This window comes from Xyrauchen texanus, chromosome 9, assembly GCF_025860055.1.
Source record: "Xyrauchen texanus isolate HMW12.3.18 chromosome 9, RBS_HiC_50CHRs, whole genome shotgun sequence".
NCBI lineage: Eukaryota > Metazoa > Chordata > Actinopteri > Cypriniformes > Catostomidae > Xyrauchen > Xyrauchen texanus.
In genome coordinates this window covers 29,925,593-29,946,181 of record NC_068284.1, presented here as the reverse complement: position 1 = coordinate 29,946,181, position 20,589 = coordinate 29,925,593, and the positions used below count along the sequence as shown (strand labels likewise).

At 36.8% G+C, this 20,589-nt stretch overlaps 1 protein-coding gene across 3 annotated transcripts in view; it reads left to right on the top strand.

The window, feature by feature from the left end:
- Window positions 1-18,680, top strand: part of LOC127649283 (arf-GAP with SH3 domain, ANK repeat and PH domain-containing protein 1-like) — an 80,743-nt gene extending 62,063 nt beyond the window's left edge. Inside the window, exons 22-30 of one of the 3 annotated variants that reach the window (XR_007971276.1) lie at window positions 451-518; window positions 774-881; window positions 3,042-3,267; window positions 6,062-6,223; window positions 7,189-7,264; window positions 7,634-7,698; window positions 7,802-8,364; window positions 8,545-8,734; window positions 14,989-18,680. Coding sequence is in view for 2 of the 3 variants with exons in the window: in XM_052134324.1 (XP_051990284.1) it covers window positions 451-518; window positions 774-881; window positions 3,042-3,267; window positions 6,062-6,223; window positions 7,189-7,264; window positions 7,634-7,698; window positions 7,802-8,364; window positions 8,612-8,734; window positions 14,989-15,063 (1,466 nt within the window). In the remaining variant the exon portion in view is untranslated. The remainder of the gene's footprint in view (window positions 1-450; window positions 519-773; window positions 882-3,041; window positions 3,268-6,061; window positions 6,224-7,188; window positions 7,265-7,633; window positions 7,699-7,801; window positions 8,365-8,544; window positions 8,735-14,988) is intronic. The other 2 variants (XM_052134324.1, XM_052134325.1) reach the window with 2 other exon arrangements.
- The last annotated feature ends 1,909 nt before the right edge of the window (window positions 18,681-20,589 follow it).

Below are 20,589 nucleotides of genomic sequence, written 5' to 3'. Positions count from 1 at the left end.
AATGTAATCGACTGACAGGACTAATATACAGTATATATATATATATATATATATATATATATATATATATATATATATACAGTACATTGCAAAAGTCTTAGGCACATAAGGTGTTGCACAAAAACATTTGACTTAAGAAGGTTATTTACAGCTTCAGCTTTAGTGTGTCAATTGGAAATATACATATTCTGTATACTCCCAAACAAAGGTGGTTACACCAAATATTGATTTAGCTTTTTTTATGTTTACTGGACTAAGTATGACATTAATTGATAAATTAAAAGTATTTATGCACAGTACTGTATATTATACTTGAATTATTTTCTTTTACACTGGATATAACACAGCTATCACAACACCTAACCTTGAGGCTTTGATTTTTGTCTTTTGCGCAATTTGAGTTAAAATAATTTTTATAAGGCTGTTCTCGTGTTGTTGGTTTAATTTCAGTAAATCAAAATGGGGAGACAGCCTTGGACATTGCCAGGCGACTGAAAAATGCACAGTGTGAAGAGCTGGTAAGTGTGAAGCTTTCTAATCAATGTTTCTGATTTTTGTTATAGCAATATTGTATATTAAATTCTATGAAACAAACAAAGGTCTCTTTTCTTAATATTTTTTATTCTTTATTTATCTTATACTGTTTTCATTTAATAATTTTGCCACACAACCACCTACAAGTTTACTTACTCAAAACATGCCCTTTTCCTGCATTTGTCAGAGAGGAGAAGTGTGTTATGTTAATGAGTTTGCGATTAAATGTCTGTTTTCAGCTGGTGGAGGCCGCAGCCGGAAGGTTTAATCCTCATGTTCATGTGGAGTATGAGTGGAATCTGCGGCTGGAGGAGGTTGATGAGAGTGACGATGACCTAGATGACAAGGTTTGTGTGCCCAGCTTTATCTTTATTAGCCTTAATTATTCTCCCTTAACTAGATTTCCACCTGGCTTGGGCAGCTAAGAGCTCTGTTGTCATGCAGATCTATTGACCTCAAAAAGTATTTGGACAATTAAACCACACATTCAAAATATCTGAATGTCATTGCATATGTATATAAATACACTCATCCTCAAGCCATCCCAGATGTGTATGACTTTCTTTCTTCTGCAGAACACAAAGGAAGATTTTTAGAAACATATCTCAGCTTTGTAGTAGGTCAATATAATGCAAGTAAATGGTGACCAAAATTTTGAAGGAACAAAAAGCACATACAAATTGCATAAAAGCCATCTATAAGACCCCAGAGGTTAAATCCATGTCTTCTGATTCCAATTGGTTTTGGGTGAGAACAGACTAAAATTTAACTCCTTTTTCACTACAAATCTTGACATCAGTAGTCTCTTTGGCAATTATAATTTAAAGCTTGATTGCACTTCCCATAATGCCATCTCGTGCTCTGCACAAACTTCAAGCACTAGGAGGTACAATCAAACTTGAAATCATGATCGTACCTTGAGACTGCAATGGCAAGATGTACAGTGAAAAAGGAGTTACATTTTGGTCTGTTCTCGCCTAAAACCAAATGGATCCCTTCAGAAGACATGGTTTAAATCACTTGTGGATTAGTTTTAGGCTGCCTTTATGTGCTTTTTGGAGCTTCAAAATATTCATCATCATTCACTTGAGTTGTATGGAACAAATCTTCTTTTGTGTTTTGCTTAAGAAAAAAAGTCATAGACATCTCAAATAGCAGGAGGATGAGCAAATGTGAGCATTTTTATTTTTGGGTGAACTTTCCATTTAAAATGACAAAATAATATTCAATATTACAATTAAATCTTTAGAATAAAAAAAAAAAAAATTTTTTTTAGACACATTCTGGTTGCCAAACTTAGTGGAACATGTCAATAGTTAATGTTATCTGCTATAGAGCATTTTTGTAAACTTGATGGGAACTGACTTCATACATCCAGAAGAAATTACCTAGGCACCAGCTGTTTAAAGCTGCACTATGTAACTTTGCGCTGTAATCTGTGGGTGGAACTTAAAATTGCAAGCAATCTGCGGAAGAACACTTTACATGAATTGTTTTGGCACTGCTCTTCTGGCGGATGAATCTCTTGATTTGAGCTTTGCCTGTGTGTGATCATGACTGGAGATATTCAGAGCCGGAGTCACAATGTGCTATTTTCATGTTGATATAATGTTATACAATTAAACATTTAAAACTGAAATATTACTTGCTTTGTTGATGGTAAACAACACTCGTATTCACATATTTTAAATGAATGAATTTTACACAAAGCACTTTTCTGACACTACACTCAAAGCATTTTTACATAGAGAACAGGGGACTCAATCACTTCCAGTATATTTTAATATAATTTTCAAGTGTTTTATCTACTATTAATGTTTGTATTGTTCTACACTTATTAATTGAATTGTGATATGGCTGATATGAGTTCAATTGAAGACTTTATTATTGTTGTAGAGCCTCAGCGATCAATTAAGGCATGAGTATTGTTTGATTCATACAAGCATGACAAGCAATATTAGCTTCAACAACCCTGCTAGAAAACATATCCAAGCATTATATCAGGTAAACAATTTCGGATAACAGATAAAAATCCATCCATTTTGCTGTCCTGAACTGTGTGAGTGTGACAGACTGAATTGTAGTTCATTTCTTCTTTTTAACGGCTACTCGCAAACTAAAATAGCGCATTACCGCCATCTACTGTGATTTTCCTTATGTTCACGGACACGACGTAATGACGCAAGGATGTACGTCATAAGCCAGCAATTTCGCCCTAAATCGTACCCAAACAGCTCAAAATACAAATGATTTGTATAGGTTTACTGTAGTGAATCGGGATAAGGACATTGTTTTGAACAGTGGTTGTTTATGTACTCAGTCATTAATGGCAATTTATTCATTTTTAACCAAAAAATCTTACATAGTGCAGCTTTTAAGTAATTGCATGGAAATTAAAAATTAGTTCTAAGAAAATCTCTTGCATAGTCTGTTTGCAGATGCTGCTTTGTTTGATATTTTGTATCTAATGCAATGACTGTTGCACCACTGTTTTTTCTGTCTCGCAGCCCAGTCCAGTGAAGAAGGAGCGTTCTCCGCGACCTCAGAGCTTCTGTCATTCCTCCAATGTGTCTCCTCAGGATAAGCTGTCTCTGCCAGGGTATTTAGGACACAGGGACAAGCAGAGACTTTCCTACGGAGCTTTTGCCAACCCAGTCTACAACACCTCCACCGACACACCCGCATCTCCTGTATCGGAGGGCCCTACAATAGCTAGCAAGACCATTGCAAAAGGTATGAACACACCTATTAAGTCAGTATTTATGGACTGCTGTTACAATGCAGATAACAAAAGAGGAGCCCATGATACTAGGTTGACTTGTTTGCATGTGCCTAATGTCTGTGCATTAACTCTAATTGCGGGGAAGGTATATAGTGTTCCTTCTGTGCAATCAATGGACCTTAACCCTTGGTGAAAGTACAGCCCTTTACTGAAAACTTTTCACTCAGAGGAAAGCAGAAAGGGGTTGAAAAGAAATCCTGTAACACCACCAACCACTGTTTGCTTGCAAACTGAACTGGAATGTGCAACATTTGGCTGTACTATTTAATCTAATCCAATACCAAACTGCCAGTTGCATTATTGGGCCATATTGAGGCTTCTTGTATCGTTTTCTTGTTATTTACATTTTGTTTATGGAAATCAGTTTACACTCTTCCTTGAGGTGGGTAGTATGACCATAATCGTATAACATGCTATAATTTATAAGTATACAATATATCAGGCCATATATATATATCTTTATTTTCTGCTTGAAATTCATCATGAAAATCTTTTATACAGTACTTTAAATAACGATATGGTAATGTCTATTTTTGGCATTCCTTTACACATGAAACTAAGGTATGTCTGATTTGATCATATTTTCTCTTTTTATTTGGGACTGGTTGGACACAAACCATGATAGGTCTGATATCACTGCAATATCTTTACATAATGCAACATTTGTGTTAAAAACAAAAGACTCAAAACAGTAAAACCAATATTACACAATGGATAGTTTTGACTCTAAATTCTGTTTGGATGAGCCCCATTCAAATATGTTACTTTAATAATAAATTCATTATAAAAAAGCAAATATACAGAACACACACCTGGGACCACACATTAGCATAATAATTTTCCTCGCAATGTTTTCATTTTTTCCAAACCTGTATAGTTGTGTACTGGATACACAACCTGGCAAGTTCAGCGAAACTCCTCCTTTGAAACTGACCCCACCTCAATTCCCAGCTGGCCTTGTTTGGCCCAAGGGTAATCGTCGATCCAACCGCTGGCCCCGAGAAAGCCCCTAAGAGGCATGATGAAGCCCCGGAAGTGACAGTGGGAATGCAACTGGCCCTGGCATGCATTAGCACGCCCTCAATTGGGCCCGAATGTGGAAAAGCAGCTAATGTTTGTTGCCGTTTCAAATGAAAATAATGTAAAGCAGTCCTGCCCAGTGCCCAATAATAGCTACAACAATGTTACTCCATTCATTCCAGAGAAGACCAATCAAAATGCTACTTCTAGGGCTTTGTGTGCTTCCAAATTTGTGGAACTCATCTGTGAAGCAGTATTTGCTGCTCAGTCTCATTGCGGTAACGGCATATACCTGAGGCCAGTGCTGCAATAGAGGCTGTTCAAATGCCATGTTTGACATAGCACAACATAGCACAACAGAGTTAAACAAAATGCAGAGATCTCAAGACTCGTTTTGTGAAATGCCTCCATTCCTGGCATAGTGTTTTAAAACGCATTGCATTTGCTACGAGACGCTAATAAACAAGCAAGACAGAACAGCCAAAGACCTCCACCTAAGTCATCGTCAGTGCTTGAAACACATCTAAAATATGAATGCACAGTTTTTGTGTTGAAATGTGCATTTATATCTTAAATTCAACGAATATTCAGATTTCTAATTTTAATTTGACAGCCTTAAAGGGCACCTATTATGGCATTTAAAATGTTCCTAATATTGTTTTGGGAGTCCCCAACAACAGTTTTACATGCATGCAATGAAATTTGAGTTGATTTATGTTAGCGATCATAGCCCAAAGTTCGGTGGTAAACACCCAATCAGTTATTGTTTGCGTTAGCCCAACGCATAAACATATTGATAAAGCACTGCATTACTACAAGTTATTGCTCTATTCTTTATGATAACTCCAATAACATCGACAAACATTACACATATTTTAAAAAAATTGACATTGGAGACCTAGAAGCTGCGCTGAGCGTAACTTACACAACACAAACAAATACTTATTAAGCATGCTAAAAAACACATAAAAGCAACAATTATTAATAATACTTACAGGTTGTGATTCGGAGGAGGAAGCTGATCCAAATAAACTTGGTATAAATAAACCTTCCTTCAGTATCAACCAGCTCGCGAATCCACACTTGAAAGCATTCATGTTCGTAAAGCAATCGTCATTAAAATGACGCGAACACAGCACAAGGTTCGGGCTATACTTGTGTGGTATAGTTGTAAATATAAACTCTACCCACTGATTCTTCACATGCTCGTCCCTGGGCAGTGAAAAAAGGTCGCTTTTGATACGCACTTGAGAACACAGCGTCTTGTTGTCGACATGATGTTTTCAAGTTTTCCCTGGTGTCTGCGCGTGCAATGAGTGGGCGCGGCCAATTTGATAATTTTTCGTCTTGACCTCACAACGAAAAGGAAAATGACTCATTGGAAAAACAATTCATTAAATTGACTCAGAGTCGACTCCTACTTTTGAGAGACAATAACTTTTTTTACGGTGAACTTTCATATATAAAACTTTACAGGATGTTTTTGTTTTCAAAATTCCATAATAGGTGCCCTTTAATATATACCGCATTATAAACTGTATAGCAGAATCTCTACCATTTGAGAAATTATTTCCATTACACAGTATATACCGTCATACTGCCCAGCCCCAACTCCATAAGAGTGCTGTTTTCACCCTTATGTTCCAATGCGCTCGGGCCTCACTTCAGAGCGTACAAGTTACCTGCCTTTCGACCAATCACAACGTCAGCTCGTCTCTCTTTCAGCTCCATCCTCTGGACCACCCACCTCCCTGCCACTGGGATCTCAGTCAAGTGTAGGAGGCAGCTCCACACTATCTAAGAAGAGAGCGCCTCCTCCACCGCCCGGACACAAGCGCACCCTCTCAGATCCCCCAAGCCCTATACTGCAGGGCCCCCATAGCAAAGGTTCGTCAAACACCTCAGATTTTGTAATTCAAGAAGAAACGTTTCCGTCGCCTTCAAGGAAATGATGAAGTAATGCTAACACCCACTTTATGCTGAAAAAAATGAGATTGTTTTGCTTTTCTTTTGCTGATAGTGGTGGTGTTTGTGTGGAATGGGTGTGTACACATTTTCACACTGACCAGCAGATCATCTCAGTCTGACCTCTAATGCCCATGAAATAATGAAAGTAACGCTCTGTGTAATTGAGTTTGTGTTAAGGATGAAAGAAAGGATGCAAAAGATTTTTAAGAGGATGTTTGACATAATATCAATCAATCATTGTCACTCTGAAATTAGCAATCTCCCAAAATAGAATTAGTGCTTTACCTTATAGCCCCTCAGTATTTCTCTTTCCTCACCCCACAATGAGAGTTAAAGTGATTGAAGGCCCCATGAAAACTGCACTTGACAAATGTTGGGACCGTAAATGTTTATGTCTGCTAAAAGAGAATGTTGTCAATGTTTAGGGTTAACTAGCATATAAAAAACATCAAAGCAACACATGGACTAAAAGTTCTAATTTTTATTTCATGGGGTCCATAAGCTCTATAAAATCTCCATATTAATTAGCTTATTGCTGCTTTATTTTTGTTTTGTGGTTCTGAGCTTCTTGATTAAGCTCATTACAATAGTTAGATTAGTTTGTGATATTTTTCACCAATGACCTGTGGTGATGATTTTAATGTTAAACAGATATGAAATTTAGAAAGGGTTAAATGTTTATTAAATTAGCTCATTAACGTGTATAGGATGTCTTTGTGACATTAATGTTGGTCACTGGGATGTAAAAACAAGAGAGGGCTGTGGTATCAAATAAAGTACAGTATATGGTTAAAGCTCTTATTGAAATCTAGGAACTTCTGATCTATATTACAAAACTTAGTATTACTTGAAACCTCTTCCCTTTTTTATTTTGAACCTCATAGGAAGTGAGTCCACACCTCCTTCTGCAAACTGGACATCCCCTGCTAATAAGTTTGAGGGAATTCAGCAGCAGCAAAGGTGGTGAACTGCACATATCTTTAGCCACACTGATCAGAAATCTGCTGTTTGTTGTTTTCAGATTACTGTTAAATATTTACTGTTGATATTCAATTAGAGCTTGCATTTGTACTATTTAATACATCTCATTCATTCTTGTTTTCTTTAACACCATTTATAACCATAAACACAAAATCTAACCATTTGTGCTTTTTATGACTAAGAGAAAAAAAAAATCATACTTTCAAGAATGTTAAGATCCACACATTTTTATTAGGTATTAGCGTATTCTTGTAAAAAGCAGCTTGAGCTAAAATTTCAGCTTTACAATTTTTTTTAGTGTTTTCCCCACATTTTAATGTGTTAATCACTGGAACTTTTCCATTTCAGCACTACATCTATGAACGCAAAAGCAACATTTGGCCCACGAGTTCTTCCAAAACTACCACAAAAGGGTATTATTATTTAACATGTATTCAACCTGGAAGATTTCTTTAAACTTCATATGTAATATAATTGTTACTAAAACATATGTACATTGTGGTCTTTCTCTTTCAGTGGCACTACGAAAGATTGACACAATCCACCTCCCCTCTGTGGACAAGTTTAGTCAGGGCACTGATGTGCTGCAGAAACCCCCACAGGCCCAGGACACGCCCTCAACCAGAGCTTCAGATCCAATAACTAGACCCACAGAGCCTCCGCCTAAAATACCACAACCCGCAGAACGGTCCCAGCCTCTTGAGGTGCCTCAGAAACCGCACGTCTCAGACCTTCCCCCTAAACCACAATTATCTGATCTTCCCCCAAAACCACACTTGTCAGATTTACCTCCAAAACCTCAGCTCTCTGACTTACCACCGAAACCACAGCTTAAGGATCTTCCCCCTAAGCCACAGCTCTCAGACCTCGCATCCAAGCCTTCATTGTCTTCAGCAACTGAGCCCACACAGAGGCAACCAACACAGGAAGAAATAAGTCCAAAGCCCGAGCTGACAGAGGGACAGTCATTCAATCAGCAGGAGGAGCTTTCTCCCAGACAGGCCAGTGAGGACACAAATGGTGCACCTGCAGGAGCTATGGAGATGCCAGTCCCTATGCCACGCAAAATCAACACAGTAGTAAGTGAAAGACATTTAAGAGAGTATTACAATTTGTAAAAAAATTATGCTAAAACAGTTCTCACAACTAGCTCTGAACTTTTGTCTTAATTTTGAACAGGATAGAGTATCTAATAGTTTGTAATGTAAAACCTAACAAACTTTTTTTTTTTTTGTAAAATGCTTTAATTGAAAATAAAGCTTGGGGCATCCATCCATCCATCCATCCATCCAATATATGATAGAACTGAGGAACGTGTCTTTGCAGGGAAAAAACAAAGTCAGGCGTGTGAAAACCATCTACGATTGCCAAGCAGATAATGATGATGAGTTGACCTTTGTGGAGGGAGAAGTTATAATTGTTACAGGAGAGGAGGACCATGAGTGGTGGGTAAGTAATTCTATGCCCTACAATTACTTGTATTGATGTTTGTTAAAGGAATAGTTCACCCAAAAATAAAAATTCTGTAATTTATTTACCCTCATGTTGTTTGAAACCCATATGACTTCTGATGATCTTTCCTCTGTGGAGCACAAAAGGAGAAGTAAGGCAGTATTTTTAGTCTTAGTCATCATTCACTTTTAAGTGAATGTTGAATGAGGCTGCAATTTTTGGGGGAACTATACCTTGGCAGTATACAGATACAGTGGCAGTATTTAAAACCTTTGGAATTTGCTGGTTTTCTTGGATCTTCATCAAAGTCACAAGTATATACAAACACAATGTGCTTAAGCTAACAACACACAAACAATTATAATCTTTCATGTCTTAATTGAACACATCTGATAAAACATTCACTGTGTTGTGGAAAAAGTATGTGAACCTTTTATTTAATAACTGGTCAATCCTAGGGCAGGACGATTAATCGAGAATTAATCGAAACCGAAATTCAGAACCTCTAACCGACGGAATTTTCCCATTTCAGTTATTTAGTTTTTTAATCCTGTTACTACTTTCCCCTTAAAAACATACTACCGCGTGTGTAGTCCAGTCACTGACATGGAAGCAGCATGGAGGCAAACTCAAACACCAAGTCAACAGAGCAACAGGAGCAGTTTGTACCAAAGAAAAATGCAGTGTTCGTCGTTTTGTTGTCACCGAACTAAATTAAGTCAAATGTAAACACTGCAGAAAAAACGTTTCAACGACCAAAGGTAATACGACCAATCTGTTACAACACTTAGAGCTCAATCACGTTACCGAATATGAACAGTGCATGGCTCAAATAAAGTGAGAAACTGACAAGCGCCCAGCAACAAGGGCCTCCACAAAGCAGGTGTCGATAACACAAGCATTTACAAATGCTACACAATATGAAAAGAAATCAAGAAGATGGAAAGAAGTAACTGACGCCATTTGTTACTACATCGCAAAGGATGTGGCACCCATAGCTACAGTGGAGCGCAGTGGGTTTAAACACCTTGTTAAAACTCTCGACAGACGATAACTGTGCCATCGCGACCATATTTTTCCCACACTGCGCTGCCTCAGATCCTAGCTGAAACCTGAAAAGGTAAACATGTTAGTGTTTCTTAGTAAGAACCTAGAGTAAAAACATGTGTAGTGACAGGACATGATCACTGAGAAACTTGCTTTTTACATTAAAACTGAAATGTGACTTTTTTCATAAGACGTTTTCATTTCAAGCAATGTGTGCTTTGATTTCAATTGTTCGCAGTATTCAATAAATAACCATAAATAGTTTGTGTTTTCTTCAATTATTTTAAAATCACAAAGATAAGAAATGCACTCTTTCATTAGAATAAAATATCCCACCTTTAATAGTTGAGCATATTTGCAGTACAAACCTTGTCAGTGAACTATGAGGGCAAAAATAAATAAATAAATAATCGTTCATTAATCGTAATCGAGGTAAAATGTTCAATTAATCAAGATTTTCATTTTAGGTCATAGTGTCCAGCCCTAGTCGATCCTCCTTTGGCAGCAATGACCTCAACCAAGTGTTTCCAGTGCCTGCAGATTAGACCTGCACAACGTTCAGAAGGAATTTTGGACCATTCTTCCTTACAGAACTACTTCAGCTCATTTATATTCTTAGAATGTCTGGTGTGAATGGCTCACTTGAGGTCATTCCACAGCATCTCTATTGAGTTAAGGTCTGGGCTCAGATATCTTGATAAACTTGGGAATTTATTTTTCCCTCAATGATGGCAAGTGGTCTAGGCTCCGAAGCAGCAAAGCAGCCCCAAATTATGATGCTCCCTCCACCGTACTTCACCATTGGGATGATGTTTTCATGTTGGTAAGCGGTGCCCTTTTTATGCCATATGTAGTGCTGTGTATTCAGTATCATCAGTCTAGGGCTGTCACCATCGATTATTTTGGTTATCGAGTAATCTAAAGATTATTCAGATGTTGTCGCGGTAAAGTCACGCTTAGCTAAAATGCGTTGAAGTTTTGATGTACACTATGACAGAATAACAACAACAAAAGGATTGTGCCACCAATATCTAAAGCCTAAGATTTCGAGAGTAAAGTCATAATATTTGAGAATCAAGTAAAAATTTCGAGAATAAAAAATATTTTGAAAACAAATCGTGAGGAAGGTAAATCGTAGGTCTGATTCTTGAGGAAATTAAGTAATTGTCATTCCTTTTTGCGCTAACGCATCTCTTTTCAGTGTAAATTAAGTTAATTGTAGATTACGCTTCATTCACAAAAAGCTCCAGACTGCGACTAAAATGGTCGCAAATGCGCAAATTGATTGCAACAAAAATTTAACATGGTGACAGTCGGGTTGTGAACTTTCATATGTGGTTTCGTCATCTTGTGAGTTATTGAATACATCTTTAGATTGCCCACTAGTGTGTCTGGCACCCCGTTTCACCCGTTCTGTTTCTGACAAGCTCTCTGCACTGGACGCAACAACAAACTCAGCACGAGAGAGTCGTGAACCAACTGAAAAGAACAACCAGCACCGGTTTTGATCGATTTGAGCGAGATGGGGAGGAGAGTGACGTCACACAGCCCAAAAAAAATGCTTAATATCTCAAACACCAAACAAGCACAAACGTTCATTTTTGCGGCACAAATCAGCACAAACACATTACAAACGAATGGAATAATGTTGGTGATGATTTAATTATATGGGGTGCCAACTTCATGGATGTGTCAGTGTCCTCACATCTGGGAGTGCAGACATTTCAAAATAGATGTCCCAAGTGTATTCCGGGCTTCTTTATAATTAAAAGTCCCGTATTGTGTACCACTTTTTTCTTCTGTTAATTATTGATTGGGATTGGAGTAGCACAATAAACTGCATCTGAAATTTCTTTTTAATTTGCAAACTTGTAGTGTGTGTCTGGGCCATCCGGTAACAGTAAAGAAAGAATAATATATATATATATATATAAAATAAAGAATTATTGCCTTATTTTTTCTATATTTTAAATATATAAAGAATATATTATATAATATATATATATATATATATATATTTTTTTTTTTTGACACTTAGGACCACTGAGGGACTTGTACATAACTATTACACAAGGTGCAAACATTCATTGATGCTCAAGAAGACAACACACTACTAGATGCATACTATACTTTATGTAATTATCTGTAATGTACATTCTGAAAGTCAGTACTAAATAATTTCTTTTTTATCTCTTATATTTGTATAAATTATGAATGGGGTGTGAAAATTTGTGACAAAAGGGAATGCAAACTTACCTTCTCAACAATATATTCTGTTTATTAAACCTCAGATTAATGGGTTATTAATAAACTAATTCGAGCAATTCTGTGATTTGGTGACTAAAAATAGCCATTTGGCTCCTTAATGTTTCAGTTTAGGAGCCAATGGTTCCTACGTCAATTTTTTAGTCTGGAGCCCGGAAAAATTGCTTACCGCAATTTAGATTTTTTTATTACCGTAAATAAAAGTATTAAAAATGTGTAAAAGTGAATTGTATTTAAAAGAGATGTTTGTGAACATTTTCAACCCATCATGTCAGATTTAATTTATTAAACACTGATCAAATTATGGAGAAGAGTGTTATAGCTTGGCATATGTCCGGATGTGTGTGGTCAAGCACACTTTTTTGGCATGTTTAACACTTGTGTGACCTTTGGAGCATTTATGACTTATTCATTTTTTTTTTATTATTTATAATTTTATCTGTGTTAATGCCAATGGCATAAATTTTGCCAAAGGTGTGTTTTTTTGTGGGGTATTTTGATATTTCAACCTCATTTCCTATAATACATCAATAATACACTGTGTACACAAAATAGTTACACTCAGGACCTTCAGGACAAAAATGTTCCCATTGAAACCCATTAAAACGGCAATATTTGATCCCAGTGCCATTAAAGCATAAAATCATGAATTATATGATATTATGCTTTTATTCCGGATCCCTGTCTTCATATTACATTTTTTCCACCAGATGGTGCCATTTTCAGCAAATACAACAGTGGCATTATGTAAACAAACTGGCATTTAAAGGGTTAATGAATATTTGGTAGTTATGATCAGGACTGATGTTGGTTAAAAATGTAAGTCAGTGAAAGTGGAAAATATTATTTATATATCATATTTTTATGGCAATATTTTGATGCAGACATTTTTGTCCTTTAAGGTCCTGAGTGTTTTTTTTAAATGTGACTTTTTTTTATTTTTAATAAATTTGCATTCTTTCAAACAAACATCTTTCACATTGTCATTATGGGGTATTGTTTGTAGAATTTTGAGGAAAATAATTAATTGAATCCATTTTGGAATAAGGATGTAACAACAAAATGTGAAAAAGTGGAGCTCTGTGAATACTTCCCGGATGCACTGTATTCATGATACCCTTTTTTCATTTTTTTTCTATTTTTAACCATCACTCACATTCAACACAGAATACAATATTAACAGTAATCGCGTCATTGAGAGATACATATTTCCACTAATTTCTCCTTCAGCTAAGCCAAAGTTTTATATTGTGTTTGAGGGGCGTGAGCGTGCAGCTGTGTGGCTTCAACGGCTCACGTTGAGCTTTGTTAACAGCATATAGACCTGCGGCTTTATTCAGTAATTAAGTTCTCTGGGTTCCCACAATGAGTTTTACCTTTGATAATGGCTATAAACAATAACATATTTATCGGAAGTGGGGCACTGCTAACTATTACAAATCATCATGAAAACTAATTTTCATAAGGAGGTAGATCACATTTACATTTAAATGGTAATTAATTTACACAGAACGGAACACAAATTACAATCTGCAGAAAATAACCACCTTAGATTGTCTGGATTCAGTCAGATTTACTTAGCAGAAAGTGTTCGTGCATCCGTCACTGCATGCGTAACTTTAATCAAGTTCAATGGACATCTTTGTCATTACATTATTTTATGTTGTGTCATAAAAGCCTATATTGCAAACCATTGTGTACATAAATAGGTTTAGAGAGCATTCCATTGTGTTTTTTGCAGAGTTCAGCATGTCCCGCCCGGAGACACTTTCTCTCACGTATCTGGACGCGTAGCACTGCACATCGCATGCAGTGACCCGTGTGTCCAGTCTGTGAAAACTGGATGTCATCTTTTTGAGTTCTGTTACATTTCTGAAGTGATATTATGGTTTTTCAGGTCCTGCATTGTTTTTCAAATCTAAAGTGAAGTGCTCTCACATAGCTGATTCTGCTTCTCGTTATGTGTTTGGACACTCGTCAGTTGACTTCCACCTTATTTTCGATTTGTCGAATCAGCAATTTTTTAATTGAGAAATTTTTAGAGTAATCAAATTAAATCAAGTAATCATTACAGCCCTACATCAGTCCACAAAACATTTTCCCACTAGTGTAGTGTAGTGTGTTGTCAAGGTGGTCTTTGGCAAAATTCAGGCACGCAGCAATGTTTTTTGTTGGAAAGCAGCGGCTTCCTTCATGGTGTCCTGCGATGAACACCATGCCTGTTTAATGTTTTCCGTACAGTAGACTCATAAACAGAGATGTTAACCAGTTCTAGTGATCACTTTAAGTATTAAGATGTCACACTAGGGTTATTTTTTACCTCATTGAGCATTCTGCTGTGTACCATTTGAGTCATCTTGGCTGGATGGCCATTTCTAGGAAGAGTAGCCACAGTACTAAATCGTCTCCATTTATAGACAACTGTGGACAGATAAATATCTAAGCTCTTCTAGATAACTTTGTAACACTTTCCAGCTTTATGCAAAGCAACAATTCTTGATCGTAGTTTTTCTTTTTTGTGAGGCATGGTGCACGTCAGCAGATTCCTCTTGTGAACAGTAAACTAAAAATGTTTGAGTGTTTTTATACTTCAAAGTAGCTCTAACCCACACCTTCAACTCGTTTCACGAATTTGATGCCAGGTTTGCCAACTCCTGACTCCAATTTGCTTTTGTTGATATCATTAGCTTAGGGGTTCACATACTTTTTCCAACCTAAACTGTGAATGTTTTAATTATGTATTCAATATGTAGAACAAAACAATAATTTGTGTGTTATTAGTTAAAACAGATTGTGTTTGTTCATTATTGTAACAAATTATTGTAACAAACCAGATTTTAAGACATATTTATACATAAATGCAGGCAATTCCAAAGGTTTCACATACTTTTTCTTGCCACTGTACTTCCCTCATTCTTCAAACTCCTGTGTCTTTTCAGATTGGGCATATAGAAGGGCAACCCGACAGGAAAGGGGTCTTCCCAATGTCCTTCGTACACATTCTGTTAGACTGACAGAATATAACGGCAGGCGTGAAGCTCTCTAACTAGCACAAGCTCTGTCTCTCTGGCCTCACACTGGACTGTGGGCATTGCCTCTGTAAATAGATGCTGAAACCCAATCAGAGTCTTCAGACAAACAAAACATGAAGTATCAAACCCATGCTCCCTTAATCCTCAAGGGTGAAATGTGTAAACTATGTGTTGTTCATAAACTGTGTTATCCTGCCTACCAGTATTATCGTAGCCATGGCAACCCAGCATGCCAAACTGGGTTTGCAGTAGCTATACTTGGAATCTAGCACTTAACATGTATGCTGTAACTTTGTGTATGTGTACACATATAGAATTATATGTATGTCCATTTTAATTTTAATTTTTTACATACATATGCACAGATGTAAGTGTATATTTATGTATGTATAATGTATCAGTGTGCAAATGTATGTTATCCCTGCTTGCTTATGGAGCCAGAGTGACTCTAGACATGTTAGTGTACTGTTTTAAAAAAAACAAATCATCTCTTCAACTTTTAGGAGTAAATGATGATAAGAGCAAAATACAATAAAGTTACATAAATACTATATCAGTCCCAGCATAGTGGCATGCTGATCAGGGGTCATAATCAAAATGTAAAGGTTTTAAGCGTCTCATCTCCAATAAATACACAATCAAAATATGTATTCATTCAGGTTGCATTGCTTTTCATTTTGGTGTGACATGAAAAAATGGAAATCGTCTTGGTTACTCACATAACCTTGGTTCCCCTAAAGCAGGGACTAGACACTGCATCAGAAGCAAACACTATGGGAGAATTCATCCGGGGTCGAGACTTTGAAACCATATACCATCTAGCCAATTCGAGTGCATGTAAAGCTTAGCACTCTGCCTATGTGGACGACATCTTGAGCCGTATACCATAACAGCATAGTACTGATGTGCAATGCCTTCTAGCATTATAGGGTAGTCAAAAGCATTGCTGTAGCCACACCTTCATATTGAGAAATAATAGGTGGGGGCAATAAACCAACAGCTTGATGCTAAGACAGAGACACTGTGCTGTCTGTACAAGTCAGGACATGAAGCTTTGGTGTCTGACCAACAGGATCTAAGAGCCTGGCAATTTATGTGCCACACAGTTTGTGCACTTTTCCAGGTGCCAAATGCCAGACATCCTAGCACAGGGCTCCCCAGTCTGTTGTGACAAATTTGCATCTGGCCAGCTTGGCAAATATCACACTTTTCCAATAAAACTCGGTTTTCCTCAATAATGTGTCACTATGAGGCAAAGGTGACCATGTTGCCAAGTCTGTTGAAGGACCCTTGGGCTGAGCCAGCACTGGAGAGTTCTAATCTGTAGCAAGCCTAGCAGGGCTATGGTGGCTGCAGCGGCTATCAAGCCAAACACTTGCTGTTACTGACGCATTCAAGTGTGGGAGAATGGAATGAACACATTTTTGGTCTGGTGCCAACATGTTTACCAAGTTGAGTTTCATTCCTAGGAAGGAAACTAGTTAACTGGGCACACATTTCCAGTTACCATTGAGTTTCCAATGAGCTAGCAACAGGTCTCTGTGCTTGCACGCTTGTACCATGGATTAAGCTATCAGCAACCAGTCGTTGAGGTAACATGAAATCAGCTCCCCAATCCAATTTAGTGGACAGACATGAGACACTTCTCTGAGTTACTTCCTTGAATGGAGACTTTTAAGTGTCCAATTCATGTGCCTCAATTCCAGTATGGGCCCCAGTCCACCGTTTTACTTGGCAACCAGAAAATGAATGGCTTTAGAAGCCGTTCTTTCCCTCGCATGCCGTACTTCTATCAAATCTTTGGCGTGGAGGTATTGTACATCTGAGTGTAAAATCTGCAAATCCCGCACTGTGCTGTGTAGGGCAGAATGCCATTGAAGTGAGGGGTCACTTTACGTAGCATGTGGCCATGTTTGACTGTGATCAGTCTGTAGTCGCTGGTGGCTGAATGACACTATCCATCTGGGTGGCAGTCGCTCAGTGCAACAGAGTCTTCTCAGCTGGATTTTGCTCACTTTAACGTGAGCAAAAGGGGTCTGTCAGTCGTGCTGGGGCATGGCAAAGTTCTGGCATACTAAACAGCAAAGACTGAAAGCGAGAAGAGTATTTCTGACAATTTTAGCCAGGGGTGTCATTCTTCTGACACCAGGTCACCCATAGTCCTGCCAATTTCCTGGGCGGAGATCATGGAGTCTGGGGTGCTAATTTGTGGCATGGTTTTAGCAAGCACCACAAAGGCAGCTGCACTAGATACGTCAAGTCAAAACGTGCCATTCTTGACATTGTTTTATTTAATGACAGGACTATTTCCTTGCCAAAACAAAAAGAAGAGTGGACTGAACTTGTTGTAGCAGGAGAGGCTTGCTTTATCTCGGTCAAGTGTGCTGACACGCTTTAGAAGGAAAGACTGGGCACCAACACACTCTTTATCCAGTTGCCCCTGATTTTAATGGTCAAGTAAAAACCTCAAGCAACTCAGTTTCTTATAATTAAGGTAGAAATAAAAAGGTCTCAGCACAAGGATCATCTCTGCTCCATGAACAAGACAAAAACAACTTAAATATTGTGGAATAGAGTTACAAATGCACCATTCCTGGACTGTCTTGTTTAGACTAGAGGCCTGCACAGGACTGTTGTTTTCATCATGCTCCCGCAAGTTTCTATCCCGCAATTTCCCACTGAATTTAACTCCATGTTCACCCTCTCTCTGCCCACAGTGATTTTCTTCCCGACTGCTCCCGTTCCTGCAACCTCGCATTTGTTTTCCACATATATCAAAAGCCATACAAATAGACAACAAGCATATACAAAGAATCAATTTTTTTTTTCTGTTATTACAATTATCAGATGACATGTGAAAATGCCAATTTGACTCGCCTGAAGTTGGTTTCTTAACACTACATTTTATAGTTCGAGTTTCACATGCTTTGATAACACAGTGTGCATTTTGATCTGCCAATCTATGAAAGCCCTGTTGACTACCTGCATGGCTGCCTACTCTAAATATTGGATAATTTAATACACAAACTGTGTGCATTTATTTTACATTATAAAAAAAACAACTATTATTGTTTTTTCTTTGTTTTTTGTTTTGTTTTATGTATTCATTAACTAATCATAGAATAAAAAAAGAGATCCACGTCGGATGTTTCAGGCTATTCTCTGACCGCCGCTTCCGTCCACATGTAATGTAAGTACCGTCCGCTCCCACCTTCAACTCTGAAATGTAATCTAGCCCTACAAGAAATCTAATCGGGTCCCGCGGATCCTGCGGGAGTTCCACAGTAATGCAGAACTCTAGTTTAGACCCCTCTGATAAGACCACCGTTGGACTAAGTGTATGTTCAATCAAGCACAACTCCAGCTGATGGATTCCTTTGTAGTATTGTAACATATCAGTTGATGTTTTAAAACAGGCAAATGGCCATATTTAAGTGAATAAACTGGATTCAGACCTAATGTCACATTTAGGATGTGTTTTGCCACTCTCTCATACCTTGTTTTTTAATTTTTGTCTGTTTGCTGCACTGTAAATTCAGTCAGAAAGAAATCCACACTTGGTTATCAAGTTCAAAATCTTAAATCAGAATAAAGATGTAACGTTGAAACATTTTAGCCTTTTTTTTTCTTCCTTTGATATGCATTAGCACCAACTTTACCTTTTATAACTTATTTTAGAGTTATTTTAGCACACTTAACTTGTATTTTAGAGCTCCTTGTTTATAATATACCGGCAAAACTTTACCTTTATAATTAGAATGTTTCCATTTTGTATCATTGCTTCACTCACAGCATAAAAGGGGTATGTATATGTGGGGCATTGACAAATAATGTTGCCGAGGTGATAAAACTGTTAAAAAAAAAATCAAGTTAACATGTCAAGTTCGTAGAAATTTAGTCTTTGTGTCCTTGTTTGTTTCATACATTTCAAGTGGTGTAATCATCAAGTAAAAGGTTTTAAAATACTTTCCTTGCACATTGAATAAATTAGTGTACACAATAATTTATCGTTATGAGTCACAAATATCAAGACGTTTTCTAAGGGTGACTCAATTTGAAAAGAGTCAACATATTGATATAAAAAAGAGAGAGAAAAAATTAAGCAAAATCAATGAAAGTTTTGACAATAAAATGGCTACCTGCATGTTGGTCACACCACCTGACTATCATTTGGTGGAGAAAAGTTTTTCAAATATTAATAATATTTTAAAACAAAATTGTTTCAATGCTTATTTTAAAAAATAAATATATATAATAATAATATATTATTCCAAACTACTTATGCCAGGATTTCTTATGCCAAGATTACTTATGCCAGTATTTCAGCTTTTAACTCTAAAATGCATGTTAATTTTCCCCAAATACTCATACATATTCTGGTCTTTAGAGACCCGAACCTTATATCTATCAAAGATTTATGCGCAAAATAAAATATTTTCAAGACAATTATAAAATAATAAAATAAAATATATTTTGATATGTATTGATGTTTTATTTGTCACAAATAAAAGAGATAATGCAACAAATCATGAAAAATCTAGAACAGGATTTATAAATTTTACACTGAAATTTCATGAGACGCAACTGACTGTCTAACACATGTTGAGCTTATAAGATAAGTGTACACATAAGATACACATCAGCTACACTTAAGTTACACATATATTACATATATATATTTTCTCGGGTACTTGTTGAGTCTAAATAGATGAACAACATACATAATTTCAGTAGTACACCCAAATGACAATAGTCATATCATACAGTTCATGTTTTGAACTTGCTATAGTTTAATTACATTGTTTCTTCATCAAATAGCAATATCGAATGTAAATCATGTCAATCACTGAAACATCAGCGACACCTTGAGTAACACAAATAATATGTATAATATGTATGTGTACACACATATGGGATCTTGATCATTCACAATTGCTGCACAGAAAATCGTTGAGATACAGTATTTATTTGTATTTGAATATAGTACTCATTTCTCTTGTAATAAACAAAAAATAGATACACTGTGATAGTACACTTAAATGGATATATTTTAATCATAAAAAATATAATTTATGGAACTGTGAAAAACCCTGACACTCTTACAAAACTCGGAACTCTAATGACTCTTTTATACACTTGGTATAAAAAATTGTTACAGTTTTGAATGTGTGTGTGTGTGTGTGTGTGTGTGTGTGTGTGTGTGTTACATTATTTAAAAAGATAGATTGAGGAATAGTAATGAGGTTTAGGCACAACTTTAAAAAATGGATGAGTTACAGGGGGTGTTTAAGGGTTAATTAAACTTTCATTTAATTTAGTTATTTATTTAAACTCTCCCGCGACCCTGTACACAGGATAAGCGGTTGACGATGGATGGATGGATGGATTTAAACTCTCTCCACTTTTGACTTAAGGCCCCAGAAACAAATATCAAAATGGCTTTGAACACAAAAACTGAATTTGTCTGCCCCAGAAAAGTGTGTTTATTATAGGAGAGCTATTGAAGTA